This window comes from Ictidomys tridecemlineatus, chromosome 2 (assembly GCF_052094955.1).
Source record: "Ictidomys tridecemlineatus isolate mIctTri1 chromosome 2, mIctTri1.hap1, whole genome shotgun sequence".
NCBI lineage: Eukaryota > Metazoa > Chordata > Mammalia > Rodentia > Sciuridae > Ictidomys > Ictidomys tridecemlineatus.
Genome location: NC_135478.1, coordinates 16,419,844 through 16,441,074, shown reverse-complemented (window position 1 = coordinate 16,441,074; position 21,231 = coordinate 16,419,844). Strand labels below are relative to the sequence as shown.

Below are 21,231 nucleotides of genomic sequence, written 5' to 3'. Positions count from 1 at the left end.
CATATCTTTTTTTTTAATTGTAGATGGATAGAACACATTTATCTGTTTTTATTTTTATGTGGTGCCAGAGATTGAACCCAGTGTCTCACACATGCTAGGTAAGTGCTCTACCACTGAGCCACAACCCCAGCCCCAAATCATCATATCTTTCTTAGAACCTGGATTACTACAGTGGTCTCCCTATGTCCACCCTTTCACCCGCTGCAGTCTCTAGTCAGCAGAATAACCAGAGTGGAATTATAAAGTTGCAAATCAAATTATAGCATGCCAAGACCCCTGCAGTGGCTCCCCAGGGCCTCAGGCCCTGTTCATTTGGGATGATTTGGGGGACAGTTGAGACACATCTCCCCTAACAGATAGGATGTGTGGCCCCAGGGACAGAGGGTTTGAGGGTACTTAGCCCCTCCATTCCAAGCAGAGTTCTCCCTAATTCTTTGTATAAGATTTGTCTCATCATATCCTCCCAACAGCCTGATTGAAGAGACATTTTATAGATGAACAAACTAAAAGAGGAGTAGACCCATTTAATGTCACTCAACAAATGGCCAAAAAATATCAATAGGTAACAAATTGTGATATGTCCAAATTAAGCAATAAAAGAAACAGACTACTGATACAACCACATGGATGAATCATGAAATTATGATGTGCAGTGAAAACAGCCAGGCAGTAGAGTATATGCTGTATGATTCCATTTATAAAACTCAACCGGGCATGGTGGTGCACACCTGTAATGGCAGCAACTAAGAAGGCTGAAGCAGGAGGATCACAAGTTTGAAGCCAACATGGGCAACTTAATGAGAACCTGTCCCAAAATTCAAAAAATAAATTAAAAGGGCTGGGAATGTAGCTCAGTGGTAAAGTACCCCTGGGGTTAATCCTCAGTAACACACACACACACACACACACACACACACACAGTACACACTGTGTATGTGCAAGATATTGAATGTCAAATATGACTCAGAAGCAGCAGAACACTGATTCTCACTATGGCTCCTGGGTCCCCAAGGTCTGCTCTGTCATTTCCCAAGTAGAGGAACTTCTTCTGACCATATGGGGCTTTGGGTCCCAGGGTGGAGGTCTGGCTGGGATGATAAAGTGACCTGTGGGCTCCAAATGCATTGTGTTCTCCATGGTGTGAGGATCAGCTTCTGTGCTGGAGTCTGGGTGTGTCTGATCACTGGTCCTCTCACATGGGTGAACTTCAAGATCCTTCTTTTGTCATTTGACACAGACATGTGTCTTGATGTTGCATAGTCTTGCTGTTTTGCAGTTTTTAATTCCTCTATGCATATGCACATGCCTACCCCAAACATACCTCCACATATCACATAAACGCAGAAATATGCCTCATAATTCTGCTTTGCTAAACCAAATCCCCACTTTTTACTTTCCTATTGACATTTTCCTTGTTCTCCTGCCATTTTTATCAGTAGCCTCCACTTGTTAACACAATATACTATCTTTATTTCTTCCTATGTTCATGCAAACCATCTGTTTATACATGTCTGCATATCCATATTTGAAAGCTTTTTTCTATCTTCTCCATACCTTCTGCCAAGTTCTAATCCATCCAACCATCTATTTATGTATTTATTTATTGGTAATAGGGATTGAACCCAGAGGCACTTAACTACTGAGTCACATCCCTAGTCCTCTTTTTTTTTTTTTTTTTTTGAGACAAAATCTCACTAAATTGCTAAGGTTGACTCCTAATTTGCAATCCTCCTGCCTCAGTCTCCCAAGTCTCTGGGATTACAGGAGTGCACCACCATGCCCAGCTATCCATTTTTAAAACCATGTCATGTCCCAGGGTGTATTTTTCTGCCAGTGAACCTCAGATGAGTTTCTCTTTTTTTCCAGATTTGGGTCATTTTATTTATTTATTTATTTATTTTAAGATTTATTGCTTTGCTACCAAAGGAGAAACACAGGGGATTCCTGTCCCCAAAGGTTGTGATTCTCTTTTTTTTAAAAGAGAGAGTGAGAGAGAGAATTTTTTAATATTTATTTTTCAGTCTTCAGCGGACACAACATCTTTGTTGGTATGTGGTGCTGAGGATTGAACCCAGGCTGCACGCATGCCAGGCGAGCACGCTACCGCTTGAGTCACATCCCCAGCCCCGATTTGATTTTCTTTTTTCTTTTTTTAATTTAATTTAATTTTATTTTTTTGTTCACAACATTACAAAGCTCTTGACATATCATATTTTATACATTAGATTGAAGTGGGTTATGAACTCCCAATTTCCCATTTGATTTTCTTGAAAGATTTTATGGTTTTGTTTTTAACAAATCATTCTTTAAATCCAGTTAGAATTGTTTTCAGCTGTTTTTTATTTATTTATTTTTTTCTCCAGGCAGCAATAAACAAGTTAAGCCTCCTCATTTGTTAAAAATCCCCTTTCCATATTTGATGGAACTGCTGTTTTGGATGTATATTCCTTTTTATATATATTTGACCTGATTCTAGGTTTTCCTGTCCTTTCAGTAGACCCTCTATTACCCCTTCTGGGCCAACTCATTCTTTCTCACAATTTTCTTGCTATTCTTAAACAAATATTCTTCCCTGTAAATTTTAAGATTATTTTTATTCCCTTCAAAAACAAACACTATTAAGAGTCTAGTGGATTCTAATGCATTACATTTATGTATCTTAAGAAAATTGATTTATTCATGATATCAAATCTTATCATTTGTTATGGATCTTTATTTTATTTTATTTTTGGTGGTGTTGGAGATTAAACCCAAGGTATTGTGTATGCTAAGCATGTGCTCTACCACTGAGCTACATCCCTAGCCCCTAAAGTTTTTTTCTGTTTCTTTGTTTTGTTGTTTGTTTTTGTTATTGTCTTGAAATGCTAGGGATTTAACCCAGAGCCAGATTTTTTTTTTTTTTAATCAACAAATGCTGAAATTTAGGTATGGAGCTAAAGCAGTGAACAAAACTGATAAAATTTCATACCTCTTAAAGCTTAAATTCAAACAAGCCTTGTTCTTTCTGTACCCCCTCCCCTGCCCCAGATCTTATTTTGTGGCTTTTAATAAAATTGGGCTCTAATTTGGAGCAAAATTTTACTTAATCTTCAAGAAACTAAAGGAAACCTAAACTGGAAGTTTTAGAGCAGGAAAGGATTTGACTTCACATCTGCTGGGCATAACTGACAGTGTTCGTGAAGGACACTGGATTCCAGACTCCAGTGAGAACAGGAAACAGGGTTTTATTAAGTTGCCCGTTTTGGCCAGGCATGGTGGTGCACAATTGTAATGTCAGCAACTTGGAAGGCTGAAGCAGGAGGATGGCAAATACCATTTTCTCTACCATGGGGAATAGGGTTTGAAGGTCTCAGCTTATTCTGTTCAGCCCACTTGGTAACACCACTCCAGGTAACTATATGTCGTCTCCCTTATTCCTCCTCTCACCCACCAGTGGGTGTTACCAGGTTTTAGATGGCAAGGGAGTTAGAGTTTGGGCTATAAGCAGTGAACCAATTTCCCCACGAGGAAACCATGACTTGGTTTCCTCACTGAAAGTTGCAGATGATGTGTATAGTGTGTTAAGACAGTACTGAGAACTAAATGAGACACTTATGGAATGTGACATTCAGATAATGATAGCTATTATTATGATTCACAAAGAGGAATCCTTGCTGCCCCCATTATTAAAAATCCAATGTCCCAAGGGGTTCTACACCACAGCCCCTGGAAAGAGAGAGTTTTCATTAAGTCATTTCTATAGCAAAGACTTGCATGCTAGGGGTAAGCTGCAGGAAAATACTGAGAGTGTGACTCCTCATGGACATCCACAGAGAAGTGTCCAGGAGGCACTGATATACAAGTCAGGGTTCAGGGAAAAGTTCTGACAAGCTTTGTGATAAAGTTGGCGGCATAAAGGAAGTAAAGGCAGTTGAGGAGGCTGGAGGCCAACTACTCTGCCTTCCTGGCCCCTCTGTCCTTGTTCTCCATTTCTCTCCATGGATCCTGCCCTGACCTTAGGGATTCCAAATCTCCCTAACCCCCCACCAAGGGCCCAGTTTCACTTATCTCCTCACCCAAGTTCAGCCAGTTCAGTCCAGTCTCTAACAGTTTATTCATTCACTCAGTCATTTATTTATATCAGAAACTTTTCATTGACACCCCCACCCTTTCTTCTCAAGGATGATGTGATCTCCTTGGAAGAGTCTGGATATGTGAAGGGGCATTTGGTTGTCACAGTAACTGGGCAGGAAGCAAGGGTATTAGGTGTCTTGCACAAAAGAAACTGCCCTCCCAAGGACACCAGAAGCATCTCATTGAGAAATTCACTCCACAGCCAGCTGGCTGGGAATATAGCAGATAATGCCAACATGGCTTTGAGAATTGTGAGTAAGGGGATGAGGGGAGTCCACTTCTGCCCTGGGAGAGCAGGGAGGCTTCCTGCAAGGGGTAACTTATGAGCTATGCCTTGGAGGTGGGACCTACAGACACAGGAGGGGCAGGAAGTCCAGGCAGAGAGAAGCAGTGTGCAAAGGCTCAGTGCAGTGTTCAGCTCAGGGTTGGGGGTGCTCTGCAAGGGGACACCCTGGACTGTGCAGGAAGGAGGTGCTGAAGGCAGCAGAGGGAGGTGGATGAGTGGGGTAGGGGAAGCTGTCCTCGCCAGCCCTAGAAATTACTCAGGATGTTGGAGATGATGTCGTACTTGGCTTTCTCATATGCATCCCTGGCTGCCGGCGGCACATTGCCCAGGAAATCCTCAGCAGGGTCATCATCAGAACGCGTCACCCTGTTGACCTGCAGGAACGATGCTGGATGGTCACCACCATGACTGTCATGGATCCTCCTCTTTCCTGCCCTGCCCGGGGCCCTCCCTCAAGGCGGGGTAGAGGAGACTGAGGCACGGGCGGGGAGCATGTGATGCAGCTAAGACGCCCCGGCTCCCACCCGCTGGGCCCAGAGGCCGTGGGCAGGCCTGGGGGGGGGGGGAGTTTCGAGGGGTCTCCCGGGCGGAGCGCAGGGCCACGACTATCTCTCAGGAAGACGGATCCCTCCTCCTCACACTCTAGAGCTTGATGGGCCAGAGCAGGATCCCGTTTTCCCGGAGCAGGATCCCGTTTCCCCGAGGCTCCCTGCGCTGCGCCAGTGGCCCACGTGGCCGCGCCGCGGTGGCGGTAGCAGCCGGGACAAAGCCAGCCCTAGGGGACGGTGTACCCACAGGGAATCCAGACCGCGGCTTTCCTGTGGTCGGCCCTTGCTGTCCCTGTCACCACCCGATGGCTCACCTGTGTCGGGTTCTCGCAGACCCTGTCGCAGGTAACGATCAGGAAGCTCACCCTCCGCCTCGAGAATTCTCCAGTGCAAGTCCGCTCCTCCTGCGGCGAGCCCGGCGGGAGGGTAAGCGTCCAGCCACCCTCCGCGACAGCGCCCCTGCCCGGCCCCCAAGGGAGCCGCACCCGCGCCACCCCCACGGCTCCAGCCCGTGAGAAGCCCAGATATCCTCACACCACAGGCAGCAGCCAGAGCAGGAGTGAGGGGCCATCGCTGGGAAGGCCCAACGGAGTAGATGATGCCCATGAAAACAAGGGAAGTCCAGGTACGTCATTAATCGGGAAAAGGCATCCGTGAGTTAGCGTGCCCAGAGGAAACCGTGTTTGTTTAGAATATATGTGTGCATAAAAAAAAATCCCGAGGAAGATGCATCAACGGTTAGTGACTGTCCCTGGGCAGTGGAGGTTGCTGATCAGAAATTTTTTAGAATGTGAAGTACCAAAATAAGACTTTAAATGTTGTTTTCCAATTTATTTTTTGTAAAGCAATGGTCTCGGGGCTGGGTTGTGGCTCAGTGGTAGAGCACTTGCCTAGCACGTGCAAGGCCCTGGGTTCCATCCTCAGCACCACATAAATAAAATAAAGATATTGTGTCCAACTACAACTAAAAAAATAAATATTAAAAAAAAAAAAAGCAGTGGTCTCCCCTGGCACAGTAAGGAAGGACTGCTTGGCAATAGTGTCCTGTGTGGCCCGTCTCAGCGACTCAGGAGGCTAAGGCAGGAGGATCAAAAGTTCAAAGCCAGCCTCAGCAACTTAGCGAGACCCTGCCTCAAAATGAAATAAAATAAAATAAAAAGGACTAGGGATATGGCTTAGTGGTTAAGCACCCCTGGGGTCAATCCCTCATAGCTTAAATAAATAAATAAATGCAGTAGTCTCGAGGGGGACTATGATCACACTTTGTTCTTTTTTAGGGTATATTGCTTTTGTAATAAGGATTGACAATATATTGGAGGAAAAATAAGCAACAAGGAAAATCTGACTTTGAAAAAGGCTTGCACATTCAAAACTTCTGGAAAGGTGGGCAGTTGAGATGCATGGAGGCAGACAGTATCCCCTTTAGCCAAAGAGAGGAGAGGGCCTCTCCCCTCACCCAAGACTGGGAGTTGGAGGGATGAGACTCACCCCTCCTTCACGGAAGGCACATTCTTGTGGCTGGCTCCTTGGGGTGGAAATGCATACTGTCTCTTTAATGGTGAAGTTGAGTGGGATCCTGGAGGTAAAGTTCTAAAGAAACAACAGAAAACTCATGACCATCTCCCTTTTACAGATGAGGGAATGGAGGCACAGAGAGGTTAAGGTTACATGGTGAAACTGGGACTTAGCATTTGCTACCAAACCTGGGGCCTGTTGAGATTAAATCAGCAGATTTAAGGTGTGCCGTCTTTTGAAAAGAAATCCAAAGAATACCACTCACTACCTATATGACCTTCCTACCTTTGCTTCTTAATATCATTGCCTGTGAAATATGAACAAGAACCCCTGCCCTGACCCTCAGCTGCCTGAGAGAGATAACAACAGCTAAGATGGGAAAGCTGGAAACCCCCAAAGGCCAGACTGGTCCACTTGAAAGGGCTCCCACATTCCCTCAAACCCAGGACCTGACCCCCTGCTGGATGAAACACCAAACTGGCCAGCCAGGCAGTGGTCAGGCTGAGATTATAATCTGGTTTTACCTTCAGGTGGAAGAAACATTATAATAATAATAGCTGATGTCAACCACGCACTTGGTGCCTGTGCCAGGCACTCTGCCTGCCCATCAGCCTCATGGGTGTATGACCCCTGGTGCTTGCTTCCCAGATAGAGCCCACAGACACTTACCGACGGAGGTGGAATGGCTTCCAGCAGCCGGAAGAGAGGCTTTCCCCGCTGCCCACTATTGTAGATGTTCACAGCCCTGTTGACGATATCGTCATATCTCAGACGGCGAAGGGCCTCACAGGACACTACTGCCAAGCCCACCACCAATACAAGTGCCTTCCAGGCCCCTACCATTGTCACCTCTCTGACACACTGCCACCTTCAGCCCCTTTTAGGTCTTACTCAGGGGCCTTGCCTAAAGGCTTCTGGTAACACAGGAGGCTCAGGCCTTCCTGAAAGGGGGGCTAATCCTTTCCTTGGCTAGAAACCAAGTGTTGGGCAATGTTATGAAATACCATTGGCCAAGAGGGGCAAGAAGATTTGGCAACAGCCTAGGGTCTAGTGTGATGTGAGAGCCCTGAACTGGAGCAAGGGATCTTTGTGGTGGCTGGACCCAGTCCCTTCACTCTGGGCTTCGTATCTCCACCTGTGCCACAAGAGGTCCATTCAGAGTCCAGTACAGGACTCTGCTGTCTCTATCTGGTAGATCTGCTTTGATCCCAGAAACAAAGATATTACCCACATGGAACTTGGATTCTATTCCATAATCCATCTGCAACTGGATCTTTTTTCCAAGTTAGTAAAACTCTTTTTATTGAGATAAATTTCATGTAGCATAAAAGTCACACATACCCCCTTTTGAAGGAGGGTGCTGAGGATTGAACTCTAGACCCTGTATGTGATGCTTTGCAATCCCAGCTCCAGACCTATCCTTTTAAAATGTACAATTCAGAATATTTTCATCACCCCCAAAAGAAACTTTGCACCCATTTGCACTCATTCTCTACTTTTCCCTTCCCTCAGGCTCTGGCAACTACTAATTTACTTTCTGTCTTTATGATTTACCTACTTAGGGCATTTCATGTAAATGAAATTATATATTACGTGGCATTTTGTTTCTGACTTCTTTTGCTTGGCACAGTTTTTTTTGTTTCATTTATGTTGTAGCATATCTGTATGGAGTACTCTTTATTCCTTTTTTTTTTTTTTGTACTAGGGTTTGAACCCAGGGGTATTTAACCACTGAGCCACATCCCTAGCCCTTTTTATTTTGAGATAGGATCTTGCTAAGTTGCTTAGGGCCCTGTTAAATTGCTAGGCTGGCTCCAAACTTGAGATCCTCCTGCCCTAGCCTCCTAAGTCATTAAGATTACAGGAGTATGCCACCATACTCAGTCTCTTTATTCCTTTTTATGGCTATATAGTATTCCATTGTACAGATATAATATATTGTATTTATTCATTCTTTAGTTGATAGACATTTGGGTTGTTTTCATGTTTTGGTTATTGTGAATAATGTTGCTATGAATATTTGTGTACAAGGTTTCGGGTGGAGATATTTTCAATTATCTTAGATCTACACCTAGGAGTGGAATTTCTGATATGATAACTCTATGGTTTAACTTTTTTTAGTTGTAGATGGACACAATACCTTTATTTTATTTATTTTTATCTGGTACTGAGGATTGAACCCAGTGCGTCATGTGGGTTAGGCAATCACTCTACCCCAAGCCACACATAACCCCATCCCATGGTTGAACTTTTTAAGGAACTGCCAAACTGCTAAGTTTTCCAAAGAGGCTGTATTATTTTACATTCTTACTAGCAATCTGTGAGGATTCCAATACAATCCACATTCCTTGTCAACACTTGTTATTATCTCTTTTTTTTAAAAAAAATAGTTATTCCAGAGGCTGGGGTTGTGGCTCAATGGTAGAGTGCTCGCCTAGCATGTGAGAGACGCTGGGTTCAATCCTCAGCACCACATAAAAATAAAATAAAGGTATTGTGTCCAACTACAATTAAAACAAAATATTTTTAAGAATAGTGAAGTTGTATTTCATTGTGGTTTCAATTTGTATTTGTACTTGTATTTTCCTAATGACTAATGAAGGTGACTATCTTTTCATGTGCTTATTGTCCATTTGTATATCTTTGGGGAAAAATATCTACCCCAAGTCCTTTGCATATTTGCTGTTTTAAGAGACGTGATCTCACATTTTCCCAGGCTGGCCTCAAACTCCTGGAGTAAAGTCATCCTCCTGCCTCAGCCTCCTGAGTAGCTGGGACTACAGGTTCATGCCACTGTGACCAGCTTGCACATTTTAAAATTGAGTTTTTTGTTATTTTATTGTTGAATTGTCCATAAGTGTTTTCAGATGTTTTGTATTTCCTTGGGAGCGGGAAACTCCAGTAAAATCAAGATTTGGGGTGGCTCGGGCTGTAGCTCATTGGTAGCCTAGCATGCACAAGGTCCTGGGTCCAGTCCCAAGAACTGCCAAAAAAAAAGTTTTAGATGCTGCATTGTGTTTCGTTTAGGGACTTTGCAGACTCTAATGCAGGGTTTCCCACCAGTTTGAGAAGCTCACATTATCTCCAGCCCCTGAAAGTTAGGAAAGTTGTTCAAGTGACACAGCCAAGACCTGGCTGTAGAATAATGGGAAACTGGGGATCCTAGACTTAGAGGAGAGGAACAACAAGAAGACCTTGATTCTCCTCTTGGTTTCTTTCTTTTCTTTTCCTTCCTCCTGAGTCGCTGAAATCACAGGCATGCACCACTTTGTTTCTGAAAGACAACAAACAAGACAACCAGATTGTTCTATGGCCTTAGAGGACTGGAGCCAGTACCAAAGGTTGGAGAGTCAGGGAGACAGGTCAACAAGAGAGCCCCCTGACAGCAGCTGGAGTCACGCACGGTAGAGGCAGCTTGGGAGACACTGAACCATGTTTGGAAAACCAGTTGGCAGGAAAACTGGAGGAGACTGGAGGGGCATCTATTTCCCCTACTTCTTCTTTTTTTTTTTTTTAAGAGAGAGAATTTTAATATTTATTTTTTTAATTTTCGGCAGACACAACATCTTTGTTTGTATGTGGTGCTGAGAATCGAACCCGGGCCGCACGCATGCCAGGCGAGCGAGCTATCGCTTGAGCCACATCCCCAGCCCTTTCCCCTACTTCTTTTCCCTTCCAATGAGGCTTTGTTGTGGTGTGGACATGAGGTATTATAGGGTTAACTCCTAGGTTAACCAGGAATATTCAGAGATGAATTGATTCGATTATGAGAGCTGCAACCTAATCAGTCCTTTAGGCAGGTGGGATGTGACTGAGGAGATGGGTCACTGGAGACATGTCCTGGAAGGGTTCATCTTCCTTGTGACCCCCTCCCCCTTTCTCTCTCTACTTCCTGCCCCCAAGAGTAGAGAACTTTTTCTCTACCGTTTGCCTTCTGCTATGATGTTCTGCCTTACCTTGGGTCCAGACTAATGGAGTTGGTTGACCTCAAACTGAATTTCTGAGACTGTGAACGAAATAAATTTTCCTCTCTCTAAGTTGTTCTTGTCAGGTATTTTGTCATAGCAATGAAAACCTAACTTACACAGGCCCTGATTTCCTTTTGAGGATCTGCATGGTTCTGAGTGGAATATTTGACTTAGTCTAAGCCAACCAGTGCCTGCCATCTCGCCACTATTCCATTGGTTCAGGGTGGACATGTGATTAACCTGGTCTGATTAGAATACATCTCAAAATTTTTGGCAAGAATACAAGGCTTTCTTTCCTTCCAGACTACATGAGACAAAGAGGATACCTTGTGGTATGAGATGGGCCACTCTTAGGATGAGGTCAACATCACAGAAGGCAGAGGGAGAAAGAAGCAGATTCTTGTCATCACTGAGCTGCTGGGTCACACCTTGCCTGAAGGTGGAGGGCCTCCAGGTTTACTGTCTAAACTAATTTGTGTGAGCTTTTCTGTTACTTGCAACACAAACTTGTAATAAATGTAGGACTCAAGCATCTGATAGCCAGGGATAAGGACTAAACCCTGTTATCTTTATAATTGTATCAAACCTTAAGACTATATAACATGTCCAAAGGCTTGAGGCTGGAAGGCAGCAGAGTTAGTCTTGGGGGCTGAGGTGGGAGGCTCTCAAGTGGATGAAATTTTTTTTTTTTTGGCAGGGGGATGTACCAGGGGCACTCAACTACTGCCCTACATTCCCAGGCCTATTTTGTATTTTATTTAGAGACAGGGTTTCACTGAGTTGCTTAGCACCTCTCTTTGCTGAGGCTGGCTTTGAACTTGCGACCTTCCTATCTTAGCCTCCTGAGCCACTGGAATTACAGGCGTGTGCCATTGCACATGGATTTTTTTAACTAATATTTTCTTTAGTCGTTGATGGACCTTTATTATTTATTTATTTATATGCCAAGAATCAAGCCCAGTGGCTCACACATGCTAGGCAAGCGCTCCACCATTGAGCCACAACCCCAACCCCTGTGTGTGTGTGTGTGTGTGTGTGTGTGTGTGTGTGTGGGTGTGTGTTTTATTTCATTTTTATTTTTTTTTGACAGATAAGCTTTAGGAATATGAGTTCAGATGATCAAATTCTGATAGCTACATACAAATCTTTCAATAACTTGTGTTTCATTATCAACCCAGAGCTGTTTCAGAGTACAGCTGTGTGAGCCTTGCCTCAGTTTCAGGGTCCTATTACGATGTCCAGGTTCAGATCCCACCTCTGCCACTTTCTCACTGCTTTTTAATCAATCTCTCTGTGATTTGGTTTTCTTGCCTGTAAAGCAAAGCAAAGCTGATATGGGTGGAGACCCTGTGCCAACTTGTGAGACAGAGGGAGCCTCAGGTGTGGTGGCTTTTACTGCAGCACAGCCAAGACCCCTAGCAAACACCAGTGCCCGCCTCTGCCAAACACAGAGAAGGGGGCCATCATTAACCCGATTTTGCAGATGAGTTCACTGAAGCACCAGCAGGTTATGAATCAGGTTCAGATCCAGAGCTGGCAAGTGGGGAGGACGCGATCTCAACCCGAGTTGGAGTGATCTACTGCAGCACGTTCCCTTCCGAGGAGAGGCTGCAGTGCTGGTCTTGGTCTAGTGGCTGAGAGATGAGCTTCCAGGGGTAAGGACAGGATTCCAGGTGTCCAGCAGGAGGTTCCTCCAAGACCTTCCTCCACTGGGGCCAGGTTTAGGACAGTGGAGGTCCTAAACACTGGGAATGAGAACTCCCTCCCACAACCAGGGAAGTCCTCTACCTGTGGGAGGCAAGAGATGCTGTTCAAGTGAGTGGTCCCTCCACGGGTCTCTTCCTAAATGTCCCCATGACTCCCACACCTCTCTTGAAAAGATGACTGGAGCTACACCTTTCATAAGGGCTGGAATTGTGAAGAAAGGACCCCCCACCACCCCCTGTCCAGCAGTGGGCCCTTGTGAAAGCCCCGATCTTTCTCAGGCCTCAGCTTTCCATTGCTGTATGGGGTTGGTCAGGAGATGGGCACAGATCCCAGAGCCCTTGCTCAAGTGGCCTGTGTAAGTTGAGTGGGATGAAGAAAGTGGCTGTGGCCACATTGGTCCTATGGGGACACCCACCTGATGTTCCAAAACCCAGATTGTGGACACAAGTTGCTCCACTACCCAAGGGGCATGTGCAAGTTGAGTCAGGTGAAGAAAGAAGTGGTGGCCACATCGGTCCCATGGAGACACACACCTCTTGTTCCAAAACCAGCACTGTGGACACCAGTTACTTCGCTACCCCAGGCACAGAGACCTTGGTGGCATCTGAGAGTACCCAAGACTGACCCTAACCCTGACCCCATGGGTTTGGCTCTCCCATGGGGATGCTGGCCAGAATATAGGGTCTCCCTACAAGGGCCAGATGTCTCAAAAGTTCTGTCACACTGGTCTGTGCTATTGCTCACTGCCCAGCACCAGGCAATCTGGGAGGGTCAGCTTGATAGTCCTGAAAGGCCCCTGGAGTCCCTCCATATCAATGGCTTGAATTGGGGACTCTGTTCTAGGTAGGAAACGGGTAAATCCACCATTGCTCCCTTTCCCTTCACAGATACTGGTCCAATGGGGTCACCTACCCAAGAATTAAAACTATCCCTAAACAAACAAATAAACAACAACAACCCCCCCCCCCGAAAAAAACCCTCCAAAACCCATAATTCAAATCTGCTGGACTTTGGTGCAGCCAAAGGCCCCCAGGATTGTGGCTGTGTTGTGGCAAAACTATGGTTTTGGGGTCATCTGCTGGCAAGTGCCCCAGGAGCCTGGGAGCCATTTTTTTTTAATATGCATATTTTTTAGTTGTAGGTAGACATAATACTTTTATTTTATTTATTTATATGTGGTACTGATGATCGAACCCAGGGCTTCACACATGCTATGCAGGCGCTGTATATACAGCTAAGCCACAACCCCAGCCCCAGGGAGCAGTTTTCACTCTGGGGATGGACTTCAAAGGTCTTTGACCTGTTCCTTATTTGCAAATATTCCATGTGTTGGAGCCTTTTGGCAGGAGAAAGTGTCCAATGCTATGAGGTCTCTGGAGGGGCAGGACCTCCTAGAGGGAAAGGCTGTGCTGCAAGGCCCAGTAGCCTCTCTTTGCTGCCCTGATGGGAACCAGCAGGTTCCCAACTGTTTGGGGCCTGTGGGAGAGGGCTGCCTTCCAAACTCCAGGAACCCAGATGGTAGCTGGGAGGTGCTCCTGCTCTGGCCCCCACTCTGCCAGCTCTGAGACCAGGAGAGCTCCCTCTCCTCCTGTCTTCTTTCTCCTGCCAAGCCACACCTAAAAGGAAAGTGAGACTGAGACCAGGCAGAGATCCACACCAAGGTTTATTTGTCAAAGCTGCCAAATAAAGGCCATCCCTCTATAGAGTGGAGAGAGGCGCCTGAGGTGAGGTGTTAGGGGCTCAGCTTTTGGGTTTGGAGCTGGAGCTGTGGCGCTATGGGAGAGGCTGGGGGTGCTTGCAGCAGAGCTGGGCGGATGGGAATAGCATGGGATTGGTTTAGGTCCATGGCACCATGGCTTTCCAGAGTCATGGGGTCATGTCCTTCTAGGATTGGCTTGGGGTTATAATACCATGGGGAAGGTCACTAATAGGGGTGGAGGGAGTTCCAGTGAGAGGAAGTACAGGGAAGGGAAACTTAACACTTAAGATGGCTGCTCAGATGTTAAGACCCTAAAACACCTCTCTTTTGGTTCTTCTTCAGAGCGCCCCACCTACCTTTTTGTAAATGTTTTTTGTTTGTTTGTTTTGTGGTTCTGGGGATTGGACCCAGGGCCTTGCACATGCTAGGCAAACACTCTACCTGCTTGTTTCCTGTTTGGGCTGTGATGATCATTCTCCTGGACATACCTCCTGGTGTTTGTGGGCAGGACTCCTTGCTGGGCAAAAAGACAGCCCTGTGCTGGTCACAACGATAAATAGTGATGATTTGACTAGACAATACCAGTTTCCAAAGTGGTGGCACCCATATACAATCCCAGCTGTGGCAGATCAGAGTTCCTGTTGCTCCACATCCTCACTAACACCTCAACATTATCATTTTGTGTGTGCATTATGAGAGCTTTATTTTTGGAATTTCATTTGGATCATGAAAGTAATTCATACCCATCACGGACTATATGCAACACATACTATTGACTGGTGTATACTTACCATCTGAAGATGGCCTTTCAGTATAGTGTGTTTGCATTTTTTTGGGGGGTGGTTACTGATGGAGAGGGACATTTTTCCATGTGATTTTTAGCTATTCCTGTAAGTTCCTGTCCAAATTGTATGCCTCTTCTTCTATTGTGCTGTCTTTCTTGAGAATTCATGAGAATTTTTAAAAATATTTTTATTTTTAGTTGTAAATGGACACAATATCTTTGTTTTTATTTTTTTTTTAAAGAGAGAGAGACAGAGAGAGAGAAATTTTCGATATTTATTTTCTAGTTTTCGGCAGACACAACATCTTCGTTTGTATGTGGTGCTGAGGATCGAACCCAGGCCGCACGCATGCCAGGCGAGCGCGCTACCGCTTGAGCCACATCCTCAGCCCTCTTTGTTTTTATTTATTTATTTGTATGTGGTGCTGAGGATTGAAACCAGGGCCTCATGTATGTGAGGCAAGTGCTCTACCAGAACTAACTACAACTCCAGCCCTCATGAGAATCCTTTTTTTTGGTATTCTTAAGTTTTAGGTGAACACAATATCTTCATTTTACATTTATGTCATGCTGAGGATCAAACCCAGTGCCTCGTGCATGCTAGGTGAGCACTCTACCTTGAGCCACAACACCAGCCCCATGAGAATTCTTTATATATTATCTTTCTTTGATTATGACTTAGCAATATCTTTTTCCAGTTTGTCTTTGTGTGTTCACTTTCTTTACAGTGTCTTGTTTTTCTTTTCACTTTTAATTCTGACATAATTTCAGACTTACACAGAAAAGTTACATAAATAGTGCAAGAGTTCCATCATACCCTTTACCCAAATTCTCCAAATGTTGACACTTTACATTTGTCCCTCCCTCTTTCACTCTAAATGTATAACACACACACCCTGCTGAGCCCCAAGCCACTTGAGAAGAACAGAACCTTTTAACTCCTAAATACTTCTGTGTCTATTTCCTAAAAACAAGACCATTCTCCTACATTGAAAAGTACCTCTGGACAATAAAGAAAATCAGAAAATTAACAGTGATATGCTACCATTATCTAATCTGCAGGCCTTATTCAGATATCATCAATTTTCCTAGCAATGTCCTTTGAAGCAAAAGAAAATCCCATGTCCTGAGCAGTCATGGTGGCACATGTTTATAAGCTCAGCTATTTGGGAGGCTGGGGAAAATTCTAGACCAGCCTGGGCAACTTAGCAAGGCCCTGTTTCAAAAAAAAAAAAAAAAAGCTAGGGATGTAGCTCATTGGTAGATAGAGTACACCCCTGCTTTCAATCCCCAGTCCTGTAAAAAAAAAATTCCATATTATGTTTTATATTCTTTTTGTTGTCTGTTTAGTACTTCTTTGTGTTTCAGAACATGGAATTTTGAAATTTTTTGGAGATTACAGACTAATTATGTCGTAGAATGTCCTTCAGTTTACATTTGTCTAATGTTGTTTCATAATTACTTTAAGATTAAGAGCATCTGGGCTAGGGCTGTAGCTCAGAGATGGTGCCTAACATGTGTGAAGCACTGGGTTCAATCCTCAGCACCACATAAAAATAAATAAAATAAAGGTATTGTGTCCATCTACAACTAAAAACAATAATCAATTGAAATTTTTAAAAAATATTAAGAGCATTATACCAGAAGGCATATGATGTAGATTTATCTCATTAATGATACTAAATATCATCATTTAGCTAAGACACATTGCTGGTGATATTAAGTCTCATCACTTGGCTAAGCCAAGGTTTGCCAGGTGTCTCCATACACAGTTTCTCCTTTTCCCTTTGTAACTAATAAGTGCCCTGTGGGGAGACACTGCGGGACTGGGCAATCACCCTCTACTTTACTTCTCAAATGCACTGATTTTTATGTCCATTATTAATTATGCCTGAATTATTAAAATGCTTGCCAAATATTGATTTTCTTTTTTTTTTAATTTTAACATTTATTTATTTTTTCTTAGTTCTCGGCGGACACAACATCTTTGTTGGTATGTGGTGCTGAGGATCGAACCCGGGCCGCACGCATGCTAGGCGAGCGCGCTACCGCTTGAGCCACATCCTCAGCCCTTGATTTTCTAATGTCATCTATCTGTTGGCTTCTTACAGTGGAGAAGGCTTTTACCCTCACTTATTTATTTATACCTATGTAAATTCATATATTCTTTTATTCAATGGGTTATAATCTCTTTCTATCCTTATTTTATTTTAATACTCAAATTGTCCCAGAGTTGGCAGGTAGGAGCCTCTTTAAGCTAGCACCTGCATTTTATGTCTTTTGCTCACTGGAATTTCTTTCTTTTTTTAAAAAATATTTTTATTAGTTGTTGATTAATTTTTTGTTTGTTTTTTTGGTACTGGGATTGAACCCAGGGCCCTGTGCATGCAAGGCAAGCACTCTACCATCTGGGCTATATCCCCAGTCCCCTGACTAATTTTTTTGAATAGTTTATTTTTTAGTTATAGATGGACACAACACCTTTATTTAATTTAATTTTTTTTATGTGGTGCTAAGGATCGAACCCAGGTCCTTGTAGGTGATAGGCAAGCACTCTACCATTGAGCCACAACCCCAGCCCAGTTGTTGATGAATTTTTAAATTTTATTTATTTATTGGTATGTGGTGCTGAGAATCAAACCCAGTGCCTCACACATGCTAGGCAAGCGCTCTACCACTGAACCATAATCCCAGCCCTCACTGGGATTTCTTAATACAAATTAAGTTTAATTTATTGATCTTCCATCACTACTGGTGCTTGGTTTTGGTTTTTTTGTTTTGTTTTGTTTTTTAATTTGGTTATTGTTATTGTTGTTTTTTGTCTTGTTGAAGAAATCATTCCCTCCTGGAGTTGATAGTCTCCTATATCTTCTTCTAAAAATTATAAATATATGTCTTTCTCATTTTGGCCCCTAATCTACTGGAATTAAGTTTTTGTGTTAACTTTTTATTGAACAACACAACATATACACAAAAAAATTGTTCAGAATAAGTGTGCAGTTTGTTTTCTTTTCCTGAAGGAAACAAACTCCTGTAACCAGTGCCCTAACCAAGAACCAGAACATTCTCAGAATCCCCCCAAAGTCCTCTGTGTATCCCATTTCCAATCTCTACTCTGCTTCCAGCCCCAAGGATGACCATTCTCCTGATGAGAATGGTGGTGGACCCCTGCAGTCCCAGCATTTCTGGAGGTTGAGACAGGAGGAATGAAAGTCTGAGGCCAGCCTCAGCAATTTAGTGAAAACCTTAGCAACTTAGTGAGAACTCCCCCAACTAAATAAATAAATAAATAAATAAGGGCTGGGGATGTAGTTCAGTGGTAAAGCGCCCCTGGGTTCAATTCCTGGCAGCAAAAAACAAAACAAAAATCTAAACTCCTCTCCTGACTTCAAACACTACTGGAAACAGCATGAGGTATGACTCTATACCAGTGAGGGCTTCCCAGAGAAACAGAGCCAACAGGAGATAGAGATTTGTTTTAAGGAAATGGCTCGTATGACTGTGGGGGTTGGCTAGTCCAAAGTGTACAGGGCAGATTGACAGGTTAGAAACTTGAGTCTGAGTTGCTGTCACAGACTTAAGGCAAAAGTTCTTTTCTTTTTTGTAAGTTGTGGATGGGCACAAAACCTTTATTTTATTTTATTTTTTATGTTTATGGGGTGCTAAGGATTGAACCTAGTGCCTCACTACAGGCTCGACAAGCACTCTACCACTGACCTATAACCCCAACTCCTCAAAAATTCTTATAAAGTTACCAGTCAATGCATATTAGGATCCACCTCAATCCAGAACGATCACATCTTAATTTCACATCTGCAAAGACCTATTTCCAAATAATGTCACATTCACAGATACCGAGGGTTATAGGGTACGCCTTCAATATATTTTTGGGTGAATACTCAATCCAAAAGAGACTCCACTTTATTGTTTATCTCATATAGATGGGTGACTGGTTGGCCTGAGTCACTTATTCAGTAGCCTTTCCTTTCCTCTGGAATCTACGCGGTGGATGTCCTGGGTCTGTTTCTAGGTTCTCTCTTCCATTTGGATGGTCTAATTAATGTTGCATTCTTGAGCAAATAACCACACTGAATACCCAATTACTAGGATTTCTAACAAGTCTGGATATCTGGTGGGATAGGACTTCTATTTTTTTTCTTTTTTCTTTTTTAAGGCTGTCTAGTCTTTTCTAAGGCCTTTGCTTTTCCATATATATTTGGAAAATATGTCAATTTTCCCCCACCCTCAAAAAAAGGTTTGGTGGGAATTGTACTGAACCTATGGACTATACTCATCTTCCTGGAAGCCTTCCTTCCTCACCAGCCCTCTCAGTCACTCTGGGTTCACACTACGCTGACCCACTTCTGGGGAGGTGGCCTGGCCTCCTTGGCCAGTTTGAGCACATCAAACCCTTCTGCCCCATCCTGTTGAGAAATGTACTATCCTGAAGTCCCTTCATATGTTTCCGGGTGTACATATCCCAGACTTCACTGTGAAGACGCTGAAGGCTGAATCCAAGAGGTGCAGTTCTCCACCCTCCACACACTCTCCCAGAACCCAGAACAGTGTCATAGGAATCTGAAATCCTTGGTGGGCCCTTTCTTCTTGTCCCCTCCTTAGTCTATCCATACAGCAGCGTGTGTGACCATTTTATAAAGCTTAAGTCAGACCATATTTCTGGTTCTGTTATGAACTTTCTTTATGGTCTCCCAACTTGTCCAAAGAAAAACCCACGTCCTCAATATACAATATGCAGCCTTCTTCCCCTCTCCCACTGCTTCTCTGACCTTACCTCCTGCTGTTCTCCACAGGCACTCAGCCTTAGCCACTCTGGCTTCCTGCTTGTTCTTCAGGCATGCTAGATATAGTCCTGGCTTGGCGCCTTTGCATCTGCGGCTCTCTTTCTGAAATATGCTTCCCCTAGCTATGCCCCTAGCTTGCTCCTTCGCTTCCTTCACAGTAAGTATCTTCAAAGTGAAGCCTCCCTTGATTACCTAATATAAAATTGCAAATTTTTCCTCCTCCCAAAACTCCTCTCCCTGTTCTGTTTTTTTTCTTTTTACCATAGCAGGTGTTGCCATCTAACAGACTGGTTTTTTATTTTTTATTTTTAATTTTTTTCGTAGTTGTAGATAGCATGCCTTTATTTTGTTTGTTTTTATGTGGTGCTAGGGAGCAAACCCAGTGCCTTACATATGCTAGGCAGGCATTCTGCCATGGAGCTATGATCCCAGCCCCTAACATACTCCTTCTCTCCTCCTCCTCCTCCTTATTATATTTATTTATTTATATGTGGTGCTGAGAATTGAACCCAGCACCTCATATATGCTAGGTAAGTGCTCCACCACTGAGCCACAACCTGAGCCCACATACTGTTCTTTATAGTTGATATACATCTCCCCTTGCTAGAATGTGACCTTACGAGGGTGAACCCCTCACCCGTTTTGTAGGACACCATTTGTAGGACATTGTGGGTGTTCAGAAAATATTTGCTGAATAAGTGAACGTAAGGGACTCATGCTCAGCCCAGTCTCTTATATTCACTTGCTGGAAGACTTTAGGTGATCTCCTCCCCAAGCCCAGGCTGTTTCCACATGGGTAACACAGGAAAGAGTGTGTGTGTGTGTGTGTATCTTTGAAGACCCATGCAGCTCTGCTGAGATGGAGAGGTTGTCTTAAGGCAAATGTCAGGAGACCTGGGTAAATTAGGTGTTTGCTGCCCCCTTGTGATGAAGCTGACTCTTCTCCAGTACCACTGAAACTATGCTTCCTGTAACTCCCAACTGTGCTGGAGAAATATGTGTTAGGAGGGCACCCCCACCCCAAACCCTGTTCCCCCAGAGACATACTTTCTGCTGTCCCACTGTTGCTGTCCCATCCTGGCCTCAGTATTCAAGACCTATGAAGGTATTTGATGTTTTTCACACCAATCACCCTTCGTGTAACTGAAACCTTATTATGTGAATTTTGCATCCCACCCCATTCCTATGTTGAAGTCATAATCTCCAGTACTGTATTTGGAGAAAAAGGGAGATCTGAAGACACATGGAGATGATTATTGACAAGCCAAGGCAAAAGGCCTCAGAAGAAACCAACTCTGCAAACAGCTTGACCTTGAACTTCCAGCCTTCAGAGTTGTGTGAAAATAAACACGTTAAGCCACTTACTCTGTGGAACTTTATTGGGGCAACTCTAGAAAACTGATACACCTGGAACTCTCAGGTTGTCTGCTGTAGCTCAACCCCAGAAATACCAAGTGGGGCCAGGTGTTTCCATTCTAGAGAATTAAGGATCAAGGAAGGAGACAATCATTGCCACCCAAAGTTGTCACTCTGGGAAGCTCAGAAGCTCAATCTGCCTGGCTGCTCTGAATCCCAGAACCTGGCCAGAGCTCCCTTTTGTACCTAGCCTGCATGTCTTCTCGATGTCTTGAAAGGCATATTTATAGGCTCCTACTCTGCTTCTCTTCCTGTTCTGGCTCATACTGACCTGCAACTGCTTAAATCCGACCTCTTGCTGGCTTCATGTTTGGGGGCTACACTGTGTTCTGTGGCTAAGCTTCTGCCTCTTTGCTTAGCAACACTAGCTCCTACTCCTCAGTCTGCTCTGGA

The 21,231-nt window shown here is 44.0% G+C and overlaps 2 protein-coding genes across 2 annotated transcripts in view; one reads left to right on the top strand and one right to left on the bottom strand.

The window, feature by feature from the left end:
- Nucleotides 1-4,074: 4,074 nt before the first annotated feature.
- On the bottom strand, nucleotides 4,075-7,336 carry LOC101961563 (neutrophilic granule protein). The gene is made up of 4 exons (XM_040290185.2): nucleotides 7,132-7,336; nucleotides 6,436-6,537; nucleotides 5,262-5,351; nucleotides 4,075-4,773 (listed from the first exon to the last, which is right to left on the bottom strand). Exons 1-4 carry the CDS (start codon nucleotides 7,303-7,305, stop codon nucleotides 4,645-4,647), a joined length of 495 nt encoding a protein of 164 aa, XP_040146119.2. The 5' UTR covers nucleotides 7,306-7,336; the 3' UTR covers nucleotides 4,075-4,644.
- The window catches only part of Ptpn23 (protein tyrosine phosphatase non-receptor type 23), a 48,475-nt gene continuing 32,371 nt past the window's right edge, over nucleotides 5,128-21,231 (top strand). The window contains exon 1 of the mRNA XM_040290182.2: nucleotides 5,128-5,572. Within this exon, the coding sequence (XP_040146116.2) occupies nucleotides 5,543-5,572 (30 nt within the window). The 5' untranslated portion in view covers nucleotides 5,128-5,542. The remainder of the gene's footprint in view (nucleotides 5,573-21,231) is intronic.

Coding starts and splice junctions, on each gene's coding strand:
- LOC101961563 (XM_040290185.2), bottom strand. CDS start 7,305: ATGGTAGGGGCCTGGAAGGCACTTGTATTGGTGGTGGGCTTGGCAGTA. Junction 6,538..7,131: donor AAGCCATTCCACCTCCGTCG/GTAAGTGTCTGT, acceptor TTGTTTCTTTAG/AACTTTACCTCCAGGATCCC. Junction 4,774..5,261: donor TCTGCGAGAACCCGACACAG/GTGAGCCATCGG, acceptor TCGTTCCTGCAG/GTCAACAGGGTGACGCGTTC.